A 16,538-nucleotide genomic window follows, 5' to 3' on the forward strand; every position below is an offset into this window, starting at 1 on the left:
GTTGGATGCTGCTGTTGAAGTTAGGTTGATGTTTATTGACCATCTGCTTTATGTCAGACACTGTGGGTACAAGAATGAATGACACAAAGTCCTTCCTCTCAAGGAGCTTGAAGTCTAATAGGACAGATGAACACAGAAATAGAAAGTGTAGCAATAGAGATACGCACCAGGTATGCATGATGCAATGAAAGCAGAGAAGGGTGCTGTGGAGAGACCTGAGATTGGGGGTCACTGGGGAAGGCTGGCATTCTCTGGAGGCAGTAACATCTGGACTAAGTCTTAAAGTATGAAAAGAAATTATGCAAGCACTGGGCAGAAGGGGACAGACTGAGGGGCAGCAACAGTGACACATGGTTCAGTTTCCTCACAGAGTGTCTTATGTGTGAACTACCTTACTCTATCGATTTCCCCTACTGCTGCATACCCACAGTCTCCACCCACTGCATGGAGTCCCAGCCTTGTGTTACTCGAGGGAAAATCGCACCTCCATCCTTACCCATCCTGACCTCAGGGCCACATGGGAATGCACGAGCTAACCATGCCCTGCTTGCTTCCATTTTGTGCCTTTGCAGGTTCTCCTATCTGTTCTCTGTGTGGACATTAGGTCCACAAGCAAACCCTATTCAGCCTACCTAAAGCATGTCCAGTACAAGTTAGAATTCTCAGTAAGTGTTTGCTGGATGAATGGAAAGGAGAGAAAATCAAATCTGAAGTTCAGGACCGGATGGCTGGCATCTCTCGTCTTTGCTAGAGATATTATATGCTGGGAATCATTGTCTGTGAATATCCACAAAGATGCAACAGGGCTGGTCCCAAGAGAATTCTAGGACTGGGGAGATGAGGGGAGATGAGGAGAGATGAGGATGGTAGCTTCACACCTTGAGTAAAGGCCCTTGAGAAAGTCTGGAATATAAGGTGGAGTGGTGCTTCTGGGGAGGCTGGAGGCTCAGCTCCCCCTGAGAACAAGATTGCTCAGTCGTTTAAGCAACAATCCCTGCTTTCAGCCCTTCTGAAATAATGAGTTCTTCAAGAAAATCTGCTCATTGGTACAATATTCCGTTCTCAGACTGCCAGAATCCCAGAGCTCACAGTAAAAACACCTGGGTACAAATGAAGGTTAGTCACAAGGTTTTTACAATCACAGAGGCAAAAGATAAAGGCTGTGCAAACCTTATCAAAGATCAGGGCAACCAGATTACAATTTAGAGATTTTAGGTATTTCCCTTTGTCTACGCCAATATACCAGAAAACAAAAATGAATATCTATATAATTATTCAGTAATCAAAATCATCTCTTAAATCCTGGTTTCTCAGTTGCAGTTCCTCCCTCTCATTTGATAATTATCTCTCAATTTTGAGGTATATTTGGGTGACAACTCATTCTAACTGCTTCAGGGCTGAAAAAGGGCATTGTCATTAAGGGGCAGAGGATTAAAACAATGAAAATCGGTTGTTGCTCTTGGAGACTCCGGTATTTCTGGGTTTCAGAGCTTCTCTGGTATTGAAACAGTCTGGAGGTTTTAAGTCTCTGAAAAACAAACTTATAAAGTAAAATTTTATAGATCCCATGAATCTTTCAGGGTTTCCAGGAAGACCGTTGGTGAGGGTTTGCCATGTTGTGGCAGTTTGCAATACCTAGCTGAAACTTGCATAAGAGTAACCTCCAGAATGACCTCTCAACTCAATTTGAGATCTCTTAGTCATTGAAACTCTATTTCTTTTTCCTTTTTGGTCAGTTAACCCATGATACCAGGGCCAGGCTCTTCACTGGGACTTAAGTCTCGTGATGCCAGGGCTAGTTACATCATGTGATGCCAGGGCCAGTTACATCCTGTAATGCCAGGACCAGTTACGTCCTGTGATTCCAGGGCCAGTTATGTTTCCTGATGCCAGGGCCAGGTTCACACCTCTGGAAATTATGTCCCACATAGTGGAGAAGGTCAGATTTTGGCTTAGAGAGAGAACGTATGAGTGTAACAGCACAGATTTTCTGGAGATGACTCTTAGGCACTAATCATAAGTGGGTTCAGTTTGCTGTTACAGAAATAAGTTTCATAAGGGCAAGCCTCAAAATTGAGGCCTTGGCTTATTAAGCTGGGAGCACTTTTTGCGTATGAAAATGTTAGGGATTCCCCCAAGTGGGAAATTTGACAGTTCTCTTTTTCCCAGTCCCTCAAGAGACATTGCGAACACTTTTTCATTTTCTGCCCAAAATACTCTGAAATGCATCATGGTATAACATTAACTTGTAAAGAATATTAAGATTCCTTATTCTAGGAATAAGGAATATATCAAATAAAGCTGAATTAGGATATTTAAATAAACTGACTAGACAAATTAACTTAGTGTGCGACAGAATATTTGAATTTTGGACAAAATGAACATTTTTGTTTTTATCTAATGCAAAAGTTAAAGCTTTAAAATACAGACTATTATTTTTTCACCTTGTATAATGACTTACCTTACTTTTAGCTAGATCAGTTTCATCATATCTTTAATTGGAGTTTGATCTTTTTCAGTTCTTTTTTTTAACAGTTGCTATGTGGACTTATGCTGACTCCCAGAGCTGGAGAACTAAATCTGAGTCTCACAGGTCACACAGGTACTTAAAATTCCAGGGAGCTACAAGGTTTCACAAAGATCAAAGCATTTCAGAATTTAAAGATACAGTTCAAGCTTACAATCTAAGCTCTAAGATTTTAAAAGTATTTTTAAATGAAACTACTTTCAGAAATAAAACATTAGATAGTAGTTTTGTAGTAACAAACCAGAGCAAACGTTTTGTTCTGTTTCACTTTTATACATCTATCAGAGTTGTGATAATTAACAGATAAGATGAATTTATATATTTGTCCTGCCTTTCTTTTTTTTTTTTAAGTCTTTCCTTATCAAAGAGCTCTGCCCTATAGCTGACCATATATACTTTTAGAGAAGTATTAGAGCAGAAATATTAGCGCAACTGAATGGAAACACAGCTGTTTCTATGATCTGGAAGTTTTTAAGACTAATTAAAGCCATGACTAACAACACCATGCCATTGTTTAAAATCAGACAGATTAGTATCAGGATATAACATGGATAGTGAGACTATTGTCAGATTTTTAGGAACTTTATACAATCTCTAAATATATGAATAATATTATTTTACCTATACAAATTTAACCAGCAACAGGCTAGAAAATCTTTTAACCAATGTAATACTTCCCAAACATCTCCTATGCAATATGTTAAACTATTTAACACCTTATTTATACAAGGTTAAAGAACAGATTATTTGAAACAGCTTTTCCCTTAACAGTGAGATTGCCTTCTGAAATGATGAGGGCAACAAAACATTAACGAGGATATTATTCTTGTTTTCTAGACAGAGTACTCTGATGATTAAGAAAAACTTTTAAAAAAAACTTTATACTAAGAGCAAACTAACAATCCACATTATTTTAAAAGGGGGACAACTAAACTTTAGGTTTGTATGATACCCAGTTTGATGAAAAGCTTTTTTTTAAAAAAACATATGATAAATAGGCTTATTATATTTTGGTCAGCACTGACTATGACAGACAGAATTCAGTTTCATAAACTCCTTTTTTACAATTCTCTATATTCATTCAGTCAACAATGACCATGACGAACAAAATTCATTTCATTAAACTTTCTACCACCTTCCGTATCCATTCCAACCTATCGTTTTTATTTATCCAGACTACACATAATCAGGAATAAATTTGTTAATAAATTCACAAAGCTTTCTGAACTTGCATACTTCCTTCCAATAACAGTTTTCATGAAAGGGAGAAGAGACAAAAATACTACAAAACAATGGAAGAAGGGAGAAATTTATGCTTGGTTTTGGAACTCAACCAGGTATCTATATACTTAGTACTCAGAAAACACAAATAATTATTTACAATATGCCTAAAATCTCTCAGTACAATGCAGCACTATCTTCAAAGCTCAGAACAGCACCAAGTTTGAAATATAAACAGCTTTTGATATTTAAGGGATTTATATCTAGAAAAAAATTCAAATTTTTTCTCAATATATTTCCAAATGCGAAATAATACCGAGAATATGTTGGTTCACAAAGTTAAGTTGTAGCTTCAAGAAAAACTAGTTCAGAGCTCTATTTATTTAAATGCTACTCTCTTTATTTAGAGATCTTACAGTGTCATCTCTTCTACGAGGTATTCTTGGAATGTCATTCTTTAGCTATCTGCTTTTTAAATTCATCCAGCACTTTTATTCCTTCATTATTACTGTTTTACACTATGCCCTGTACAAATATATTCTAACTAGAACATAAACTCTTTGAAGCTAAGAATTAGGTTTTCTCTGTTTATAACAGCATATACTAACAAAAATATACTGACTGACATTAACAAAGCCACTATAAATTCAAATTCTTCCACATGCCAAGATAACTAATGGCGAAGTACCAAAAACCTGATTCTTTGAAATCCATATAATCAAAATTATTTTAAAAATACATTTATATTTTTTACTAAATGTAACTGATTTCTTAAATAGAGTATATTTAAAGCATCAGCATACTCTTATTTTATTATATTTTATAGGTGTCATCATTTACCAGGTACATTGCTCAGTTTATGTAATCTAAGCTGTCTAGTTGGGCTATTTTTAAGAAGAATATTGAGAATATACTTGTAATGCTAACTTATTTTATCAGTATGCATGTATAAATTTATGGAGAACATACCCAAACAGAGTAAATTACATTTGCCCAATTCAAAATTTATCATAAAATTCCTTTTACCAGAGGTTGAAAAAAATTCTTGTCTTCATAATATCTTAACATGACACATAATTTTAGAAGTACATTGACTATCAAGTGCTGGAAAATACACTGCAATTGTTTAATTTGTTTCAAGCCTAAGTCCAGGAAAACTTTTCTGTACCTCTCAAAAGTTTTCATTTTACTTGCTGAAAATGACCTCTACACCTTTCTGTTTTCTGGGTACAATTTGTATGGGGTTTGAGGCCCTGACCTAAATTTGTCTGTTGAGTATACTCCTAGACAATGAGTAATCCAATAATTGATTAGCATTTAAGGAAATTAAGTAGACCTGCTTAAGTGCTAGTCAATGTATTACTTGAGTATAGTAAGAGTTTAATGCTTCTTTAATCTTAATAGGTGTGTTAAGCACTTATTCAGTTAATAAGTGTGTTAATAGGTGTGTTAAGCATTTATTCAGTGTGTTAAGTTTTTATTCAGTTACTCCTATCCCAAGGCTATTTGTATTTTAATAATGATCTGATTACTACAATTACCATTGCAAAGGCATTATTGGAAAAAAACAATATTAACAACTATAGCCTATTCTGTAGCATTTTTTATGCTTACCATTTCTAAACTCCAGGCCCAGTGAAAAAAGATTCCCGAACCACACTTGCCCCATCTTTCTGCTCCTAGCCCTCCCAGCACAACTGCTTTAGGTGGTTAGGCCTTGGGACAGAATGAAACCTGGCTTATTGAAAGTTTTAGATTGGGCCGTGTAATTTTGAGAGTTCCTGTGCCTTTCTTCAACTATTTCCAATTATTAGATTTATTTTACTAAAAGCTGTGACCACAACTATTGGAAAAGGTTTTGTTTTTCCCAGAGGCAACCCTTTGGCTTTGTTTTCTGCTGCCTTAGGGAAATTCCAGGAGGCAATTTCTTTCTAATGCCCAGATTTGTTTACAGCAATTATAAAACTAAGGTTGTGTGTGTGTATGTGTGTTTTAAAACTAAGGTTTTGAATATTGCCGTTCAGAGAATTTTTTTCTCTTTATTTCAGAAGTACCTATTTATATATTTATATCAGGTGCCTAATTATTTCTAAGCAGTTCAAATAAAGCTCTTTAAGAATTTTCTTTTGAGTTTGCTATTATCATCCGAATGTATGAGAATGTACATTGACCAGCCAGGCAGACACAAACAGAAAATTAGTTACACAAGAATTACAAACACAGAAATACTCTTGTGAAGGACAAATAAAAGATTGAATATACATGATCTCATTTTATTTCTGCCTTCTTGCAGAACAATTTTAACTTAAACTGTAATGGTAGTATTTTCATTTTAAATCATATTGAGGCCAGATTATGTTAACAGAAATAACCCTTTCTTTAATAGACACAACCAAAATTTTTTCCATTTCTAATTCAGCCCTAAGTTTCCCTTTTTAATGAATTTCTGTAATCAGTAACCAATTAGGAACATTTGACCAATACAAATGCAGGAACATACCAAGTCAACAAATTTAAACAGACACTTAGCAGTTACTATATTTTTAAGTAAAACACCAATTAAAACCTATGCCCAACATATCAACTAACAATCAAACAGGAATTAAGTGCTTAACCCATCAATTAACAATAAAACAAGCATTAAACTCTTACTATACCTAGGTAATACATTGACTAGCATTTAAGCAGGCCTACTTAATTTCCATAAATGCCAATTAACTATTGGATTACTCATTGTCTAGGAGTATATCAAAAACAAATTTAGGTCAGGGCCTCAAACCCCATACAAATTGTACCCAGAAAACAGAACGGTGTAGAGGTCAGAGCCAGGGGGATCATTCTGGAAGCAGGACCCCAGGCCTAGGTCAATGGGACTCGAACTGCCATATTTACCCCCCAACCCACTTTTATCCTAATGACCTACTCACCCAGTCAGATGCTCAGACATGGAACTGGAAACAGTTTCTCTTTGAATCTTTTTAAGGCACCAAAAGTCTCTGGAGTGCTGGTAGAACAGAGAAACCCTGGCTGCTGAACCTCTAGACTAAATTCAGTCCAGCGGCCACAAAAAGCTCAGTTACCTGGCTTACCTGCTCTGCTGGGACTCCAGAGTTTCAGGCATTTGTCCAGTTGAAGGGTTGCCAAACTATTGCCAGACAAAGGCCGTGGATCCTTTTGCCCAATGCACTCAAGAACCAATCCCTGAGACCCTGAGGTTTGAAAGAGAAAGAGTTTATTACTAGGCATGTAGTAGGAGAGAAGATGGCCTATTGACCCAAAATCTGCCTGTCCAAACTGCAGTAATTCTGAAAGTTTTATTAGAGAAAATGATGGGCAGAGTTTAGGATAATGAGCACAGTGGCCCCAGATGATGTAATTAGAGGCAGTGTAGTTTTGGGCATGTGCAGTTTGATTCCATGCTTAGTCACAGAACATATGTAAGAAAATGGCAGAATGAGGTCTAGGTGACTTGTAGGATGAGTCTAAGCTACTGCACATGTCTGATGGGCCCACTTTGGTTAGATCCAGTCTCGGTTCTCAAGATAACTTTGGATTTGGGATGGGTTCGTTCTGGGCTGACCCAAGACCCTTCATTAATAAGCATTAGGGGCTGTCTTTGGTGATTACAAGGCTCTAAAGTTGAAAAACTGGATAAGTGGGTACAAATGAAGGTTAGTCACAAAGTTTTTATAATCACAGGGGCAGAAGATAAGGGCTGTACAATCCTTATCAGAGACCAAGACAGCTGGATTACAGTTTAGAGATTTCAGTTATTTCCTTCTGTCTACTCCAGAATACAGATTCAGTAATTGTTTCCGTAATCAAAATCATCCTTAAATCTTGATTTCTTGGTTACAGTCTGAGAGAAATGGTTTATATATGAGCAGAAGCGGAATTGGATATATACCTTAATTAACTCTCGTAGATTGGGATTGATTCACATATGCAATCAGATGTTATTCTTAACTTTTTTTTTTTTTCAAAACAGAATTGCATTGATGAAATTGAGACCACAATCAGTGTTAAGCTCCAGCTCATCGGACTTGTTGGTATTGGAATTGCAGGTCTCACGGTGAGAAAGCTTCAGAACTTATCTTTTTTGTCTTCTAAGAAGACTTGAATCTTTATGTTTTATTTCTCCTCAAGTATTCAGGCACAATATGACAGTATCCTAGAAGAGTTTTTATATAGAGGACAAAGGCATTTGTTCAAGGAACATCTTCTGAGAGCAAGGACACTTAGATATCTCAATTCTTAGTCCTTTAGTATATGATTCAACTTTCAACTTTATCCTGATTATGACCTTGAGGTTCATCTCCCTCATCCATCATTTGAAGAGGCAGCATAGCAGAGTGATTAATGGGGCCACCTCTGACACCAGACTGTCTGGATTCAACTCTGGGCTCCATTACTCATAAGCCCTAGGACCTTGGGAAAGTTTCTTAATTCCCCTATCCCTCAATCCTCTCATCGATAAAAGGGGAATTTTAATGTATCAACCTCATAGGATCATTATGAAGGTTCAAAAGATAATACATATAAAGGACTATTAAGGGATTTAACTCATATAAAGTGCCTGGCACATAGCACTCAATGCACGCTACCTCTTTGTATAATCCGAGTGTTGCCCCACCCTGCAAAAAAAAAAAAAATCTAGGCAAAATCTAGCCTATTCCCTTTGTGAGGGTGTGAAGCATAGTGTGTCCAGGCATCTATAGGTGGTTTAGTGCTTCTAAAGTGCAAAAGAAAAGTGTACAGGAAGAATTGATGAAGAGTAAAAGAAGTAGCAAGAGATGGCACTGGAGAGATGGTGAAAGTCCAAATGATCGAGGACTCTGTGTGCCCTTTTAGAGAGCAGGGGCTTTATGCCAGACAGATGGGAACAAGCGGGTTAGGAGTTCGGCATCCACGCTGAGGATAGGTTGAGGGAGGCAAGGTTGGAATCAGGGAGACCAGTAAAGAGGTGATTTGCTTTGCCCATAATAAACAATATGCTATTATTTGTAATAGCATAATGATAATAGCATATGCTAAAATGGCTCTTAATCTGTAGTCCTCTGCATATATTAACTCATGGCCCAGCTAAGGCAGAGGCAGTGGAAATTGCAAGGAAGCCAAGGAATTGGCAGTTCTTAGGGGACACCCAAGCACCCTCCCCCTTTTCTGTATTTAGAGCAGAAAGGGATGCGGCAGCGGATGGAAATAGAGTGCTGAAGACTTCCGAATGCAGGGGCATCTCTCAACCCCACTACCTGTACCGGGGCCTAACTTGGACAGCTTCTGTGGCTCTCCTGGGAATAAAGTTTGAAAATACTCTGCATCATGGAACTGTCAGATAGACCCTCCTTAAACAATTCCACAATCTCAGCAAATGAGCAGCCTAGAGGTGGTCGCCCTTGCCTCATGACCGGCTCAGGCTGAGGCTGCAGAATTTGCTTTCTGAAGGGATTCCCTCAAGGACCACCCAGCAGGATGAGCTGGGGGTTGCCTCCAAATAAGCAAGTAAAGGGGAAGCGCCCTCTGCTGGCCATCTGTGATCAGCACCTCTATAGTTCCTTCTTTTAATTATTTTCCTTGTAAGGTTGGAGTACTCCAGTGTGATCAGTTAACCAAATGTCCATTAGGTGTCTCCTCTGCCACAGGCTGGTCCTGAGTTCTCCCTGAGTTCAGCCTGCTGCTGAGAGGCTTGAAATCCTGCTCTTGGGTATTATTCCCTTGCTGTCTGTCACCTTCCCTCCAAAAAAAAAAAGCAAACCTGGTAATTCATGCTCTTCTAAATTTAGCATTTACAGGTCCTCTCTAGTTCAGGATGGTGTTGAGGAGAGAACAAGAGAGTACCAGAGAGTCATGGTGCTGGGTTTTTTTGTTGTTATTGTTTTTAACAAACATTGACTGTGATTTATAAACATTTTACCCACAGAGTCTCACAGGCTCTGCAAAATTGAACAGGAAATGACTGAAGGCAAGGTTTTTTGGCAGCCTTCTATTTTAATCATATAAGTGGCTATTGATTTTGTGCAAATGTTTGGTTTCTCAAAGAAGAGGTAGAAAAAAGAAAGAAAGGAAGGAAGGAAGAAAGGAAAGGAAGGAGGGAGGGAGGGCGGGCGGGAGTGAGGGAGGGAGGGACGAAGGAAGAAAAAGTCGGTAATGCCATAGTTTGAACACCTCAGTTTAGGCTTTGGTAAAACCATTGAGTTTAACAGTGAAACAACATTTTCATCAAGAAATGGACCAGCCATGAAGAGCCGCTCCACTTTCCAATATTTGTCACCGTTGCAGAAATTCAATATCTATTTGCAGCAATAGAAAGCTAGTTAGACACAAGAGTATTTAAACAAGTAGTTATGGACATATTTTTCAAAATAAATATATAAAAGAGTTATGAGATCTGGGATTAACCTGAAATATAAAATTCTCAAAACCAGAGGTAGCCTATCAGTCTGTATCTGTTTTACAATTACTAAGGACTCTTCCATAAGCTAGAAACAGGACCTTTTTTCTTAAAGCCGAATCCTGATTATTTGTAAATAATAATAATACAGTAATATATTTTAAGCAGAGTTAATATGGAAATCTTTTGCCAATAGCCATCATTAAGTAGTATTTATAAAAATGCCATTTTTAACCAGTATAATGGTAACAATTATTTACCTTGAGATAGGCATCCTGGCAGTTATCTGACCCATTTTATCAATCAGTATAACTGTGAAAGTCGCTAACATGCCGTTCCTTCTGTTCCAGATCTTTGGCATGATATCCAGCATGGTCCTTTGCTGTGCAATTCGAAACTCCCGAGATGTGATCTGAAGCTGTTTCTACGTGAAAATTGCCATCTAGAGTTTTCTTACGAAATGTCACAGGAGCTGTCTGCTGGTTCATTTTTAATATTCAAAGGACATTAAGATCTAAAAGTAATTTGGTGTCAGTTGTACCTTTGCACATGTATGTATGTATGGCTTATGTATGATTTACCCCTCGAGTGAATGCCAGTGTATATTGACTGAAAGTACATTCCTGCGTGATTTATGTGCTTCTGGTATACGCATTGCACACAATGAAATCTGTTTCCTGGGAATTCCTGATCCGTGTTATATAAGAGGATCAATTATTCAATACCTAAAAATAGTCCAGAAAGCCTTGATAAACTTTCAAAACTTGGCTGTTTAGAGAAAGTGATAAGGGATCAGTTTCTCAGACTCTTAAGTATGAGTACTGAGTATGGGTACAGAGAATTATGCAATTTCTAAGTAATAGGAATGGAAAGATCACGGTGAAGTTTTAAAATTGACTGTCTGAGTTAGGTGTAAAAGTGTCCTGGGCTTTTTAAAACGTTCATACTATCCCCAAAATATGATAAACTACAGTTTAGCTCTAAGGACCTCTGTAGAACTAAATATAGGATGGAAAATCTAACTCAAATAAGTAATGCTTTTTTAGTATTTAAAGACAAAGCCTCTCTCTGGAAAGAAGTCACAAGGACCATCATGTATCCTACAACAGTGAATATGTTTTTCGGACTTAAAAAAAAAAAAAAAACTTTTAACAACTTTTTAAGAAAACACTTTTTTTCCGTATATAAAAACATGTAAATATTTCTTTATTGCTTTCTTTTAAAGACTCTGCCCTGAACTACTGGAATCCTCATGTCCACAAAAGGGCTTTTATCTCAAACTCTTCTGTGTTCCTCCAAACGTAAGAACAGAAAAACTAAAGCAAGAGGGTCTGGCAGTTGCAAGTTTTGGGAAAGAGAATTTTTACTGGCACTGTATGTTTGAAATACCTCATAACTTGACTGTACATAGTTTCCTACTTTTTTGTATTTTCTTATTTATTCACCTAGAGAATTCTTCTCCATAGATTAAAAATTGCAGTTTTTCCCCACATAAAATAAATAAAACAAATCCTACATGATTCAAATATTATCTCATAAGCATCCTTAGCCAAGCCAAAAAGAAAATTGTTTTAAAGAGAAAAGCGTCTTCTCCTAGTGGTGTGCACACAACAGGAAAAAGTTAAGGAAACAAAAATACATACACACTCACAAATATGTCCTCTCTGTCCAAGTTCCCTATGAAAATAAAAATTTCAGTTTCTTTCATGGTTGATGCTTGATTTTAGGTGTGTAAACCCAAATGTAGGATCAAAGTGGCATACTTGTCAGTAATTTTTTAAAACTTGGTACATTTAATAAATCATGGAGGTTGTTTTTTAAATCCATTTTTCAAAACACATAAATATGAAAGTATGGTGGACACACTGGGAAACCCTGAGTAAGCTTGAGTATGTGTGAGAACACAAGACTTCAGGCGTGCAGTAAAGGAAAAGTCCTGCACTCCCAAGAAACTTACAATATATTTGCAGAAAAGACGTAAGTGCTTGAAATCGTCCCACTCCCGCAGAAAGCCACATTTCTCTTTTTGCAACACTTGCTACTGCTACTAACTTCAGAAGAAGTATTTCTAGAGAAAAACATCAGGTCGGAAGAAAGCTGAAAACTGTATTGTGCATGGCTATTTTACTGGGCCTATAATTAAAGAAACAATTATTTTAAGAAAATCACTTCATGAAATAGATGTTTGAACCCCAGTAGTTGTGGAATGAAACTTCTTAAGCAAAGAACAGACAGCCCACCTCTGTTGGTGGCTTTTTAGTTCCTAAGAGAGGAGTCAGGCTCACATGTGCAGTCAGGTTCCTTCCAGCTCAGAATCATCTCTGATTCAACAAAAGTGAGTTTCATTCTGTATCTGAAAATTAACCGTCTTAAAGAAGATTGCAATAAGACCTGTTTTGTATATGATGAATGTGCTCCTTTGGGGGAGAATACTACTAAATAAATGCCATGAGTAAAATTAGAGAATCCTACCACTGAATGAGAGTAGATTCCACCATGGAATGAAGAAATGTATGTCTAATGTAGAACACATATCTTAGACATATACATCTAAATTGAACATATACAGATATATATTTATACACATAAACACTTACACACACATGTATATATAAATTTGGGGTTATTTCTGTTCACCTGAGCAAATTTGAGATCAGACCCAAATATTTTCTTAATCTTCTGGTGCCAAGCGCCTAATTAAAACTAAATGATGAAATATTTTAAGTTATTTTCAAATTAAATTTTCTATGAACTGCAATTGCCTGTTTGATTTATCATAAATTCTAATTATAACTTTCTATATACTTTTCCATAACTTAGCTAAATGTCCAACTGCCAATCAACCCACACAATATGGTGAAAAGTAAACAGTGGTATAACCCTTTTATAATGTGGCTATTAGGAGCTGGAGTTAAAAGCAGCATCTGCCCTAAGAACTTCCACTGTATATAATATTGCTTCACCTAAAGTATGCATTTCTTCCCTAGAATAGCTCCTTAATTATCCAAGGTTCAATATGTAAACATGTACCCCGATGCAGGGTTCTGCGTAGACCCATGTGGCCAACAACAATAGTGGCTCTTCTGTCTTCTATCAGCGGCCCTAATAGCTTTGCCTGGATGAGAATGAGGCTCATCAGAAGATTTCAGTGAGTGTGGTAGCATGTTTTCACTTCTGAAATGGGTTTGCCAAAGGTTAAAAGGAAGAGAAACCCTCCACCTCATGGGTAACAACATGGTTCCCATTGGGGCTTCTGTAGGTGCACTGACTTAAGGGGTCACTCTCCCTTTGCTATCTTCTTTAGGCACCAGGCCCTTAATTTCAGCAACCCCAATTTCTCCATCCCTGGAAGGGAGTGGCCATGCACCCTTGAAACTAGTGGATTAAATGCATCATTTTAGGGTTTTTTTTAATGTATTTTTATTGACAAATCTTTACACACATACAGTTCACACGTAGTTGTGCATTCATCACCATGATCATTTTTAGAACATTTTTATCACTCCAGAAAAAGAAATAAAAAGAAAAACTCATACATCCCATACCCCTTACCCCTCCCTCTCACTGACTACTAGTATTTCAATGTACCCAATTTATTTTACCTTTTGACCCCCCTATTATTTATTTATTTTTTATTTATTTTTTTTTTTTTTACTCATTTGTCCATATCCTGGATAAAAGGAGCATCACACACAAGGTTTTCACAATCACACAGTCACACTGTAAAAGTTATATCTTTATGCAATCATCTTCAAGAATCAAGGCTATCGGAACACAGTTCAACAGTTTCAGGTACTTCTCTCCAACCACTCCAATACACCATAAAGTAAAAAAGGATATCTATATAATGCATAAGAATAACCTCCAGGACAACCTCTCAACTGTTTGAAATCTCTCAGCCACTGAAACTTTATTTTGTCTCTTTTCTTTCTTCCCACTTTTGGTCAAGAAAGCTTTCTTAATTCCATGATGCCAGGTCCTGGCTCATCTCAGGAGTTCTGTCCCATATTGCCAGCAAGATTTGCCCCTCTGGGAGTCATGTCTCATGTAGTGGGGGAGGGCAGAGTTCACTTGCTAAATTGGCTTAGAGAGAGAGAGGGCACTTCTGAGCAACAGAAGAAGTTCTCTGGGAGTGACTCTTAGGCCTAATTTTAAGTAGGCTTAGCCTATCCTTTGTCCCTATAAGTTTCATAGGGGCAAACTCCAAGATCAAGGGCTCAGCCTGTTGCTTTGGTTGTCCCTACCACTGGTGAGAATATCAGAAAATTCTCCAAATGTGGAAGTTGAATATTTCCCCTTTCTCCCCAAGCCCCCAAGATGACTTAACAAATGCTTTTATATTCTCTGCCAAAATTACTCTGGGATATATTCAGGCATCACACTAACTGGACAAACCAACAAGATCTCATGCCCTATCCAAGGTTCCATGTAATTATGGTGTTCAACTAAGCTGACCATGCAAGTTGAATTAGGTAATGCACTACCCAAAATACAAATTTTGCGCCAAATAAACATCACTCCCTTTGGTCTCACACAAAATTTTGAGATCTAAAATATGGACGATGCCATCTTTGACCCTGTATTCTGATCTACCCCAGTCCTATCCAGATCAGCTTCATTCATATCTCTAGTTGAAGTCTAATCCCTTTTTCAAGTGTTTAAACAGCTCCTGTATGGGGACTGTTGATTTTCATAGCTTCAGAGCTCTAACTCTGAGTCTCAGGTGTCACATAAATACCCAAAGATTCTGACAATGACCAGGTTATATGCAAATATCTCAATATCTCAGACTTTAGAAATATAGTTTACAATTCCTGAATACATGTGACTGCTGTAAGAGCTTACAGTCTAGGACACTTTGCAGAGATCTCAACCTGATTCCCCATGCTCTCAACTCCAGTTCGCTGAGTTTGTATATTATATGCCATACAAGTGAATCATGATAACATTTGTCTTTTTTGTTTCTGACATTTCATTTACCATACTGCCCTTAAGGTTCATTCACCCAGTTGCATGCCTCACAACTTCATTTCTTCTTGCAGCCACTCAGTAGTCCACTGTATGTATACACCACAGTTCCCCCTTCCATTCCTCAGTCATAGTACCCTTAGGCCATCCATTGTGAATCACAACACCACTGCCATAAACACCAATGTGCAAATGTCCATTCATGTCCCCACACTCAGTTCCTCCAGGTATATGCTGAGCAACGGGGTTGCAGGATCCTATGGAAACCCGACCCCTAGCCTCCTATCATTTTAGTTTTGATTCATCAAAGTAAAATCTGCATTAGAGTATATACTTTTTTTATTAGAGAAGTTGTGGGTTTAGAGAGTGATCATGCCTAAAATATGGATTCCCATGCATCTATTATTTATCACCCTATTATTAACACCTTGCACTGATTGGCACATTTGTTACAATTGATGGTAGCACATTTTTATAATTGTGCTATTAACTATTGTCCATGGTTTAACTTAGATTGCACTGTTTGTGAGGTGTAGTTTCACAGATTTAAAAAATTTTTCCTCTTGTATATATACAATCCAACATTTCCTCCTTTAAATCACATGCGAATATCTATTTCAGTGCTGTCATTTACATTCACAGTGTTGTGATACCAACACCATTACCAAAAGATTTCCATCATTCCAAATAGGAACCCTGTACGTTTTAAGCCTTAACTTCCCTCTTCCAATCCCCACTCCATCCCTGATAACCTATAGTCTATATTCTGATTCTATGAGTTTGCTTATTCTAATTATTTCAACACAATGAGATCATACAATATTTGTTCTTTCCTGGCTTATTTCACTCAATTTGATGTCTTCAAGGTGCACTCAGGTTGTTACATGTATCGGGTCTTCATTCATCTTCATACCTCAATAATATTTCATTGTGTTTATATATACCACATTTTATTTATTCATTCCATCAGTGGATGGACACTCAAATTGCTCCAACTTTTGACAGCAGTGAATAATGCTACTATGAACATTGGTGCATTTTCTAGTTTGCTAGCTGCCAGAATGTGATATACCAGAAATAGAACAGCTTTTAAAAAGGGGAATTTGTTACATTACAAGTTTACAGTTGTAAAGTAGTGAAAATGTCCAAATTAAAGCAAGTTTAAAGAAATGTCCAAATTAAGGCACCAACAAGAGGTTACCTTCACTCAAGAAAAGCTGATGAAGTTCAGGGTTTCTCTCTCAACTGGAAAGGCACATGGCAAATGTGGTGACATCTGCTAGCTTTCTCTCCAGGCTTCTTGTTTCATGAAGCTCCCCAGGCACATTTTTTTTCTTCAGCTCCAAAGGTCTCTGGCTGCCTGGGCTCTCATGGCTCTAAAAAGGGGCTCTCTCCAAAGTGTTTCCTCTTTAAAAGGATTCCAGTAAACTA

At 37.4% G+C, this 16,538-nt stretch overlaps 1 protein-coding gene across 1 annotated transcript in view; it reads left to right on the top strand.

Moving 5' to 3' along the window:
- The window catches only part of TSPAN2 (tetraspanin 2), a 47,631-nt gene extending 35,787 nt beyond the window's left edge, over window positions 1–11,844 (top strand). The window contains exons 7-8 of the mRNA XM_077119791.1: window positions 7,737–7,820; window positions 10,490–11,844. Of these exons, the coding sequence (XP_076975906.1) occupies window positions 7,737–7,820; window positions 10,490–10,555 (150 nt within the window). The 3' untranslated portion in view covers window positions 10,556–11,844. The remainder of the gene's footprint in view (window positions 1–7,736; window positions 7,821–10,489) is intronic.
- Window positions 11,845–16,538: the final 4,694 nt, after the last annotated feature.

Source organism: Tamandua tetradactyla, chromosome 11 (assembly GCF_023851605.1).
Source record: "Tamandua tetradactyla isolate mTamTet1 chromosome 11, mTamTet1.pri, whole genome shotgun sequence".
NCBI lineage: Eukaryota > Metazoa > Chordata > Mammalia > Pilosa > Myrmecophagidae > Tamandua > Tamandua tetradactyla.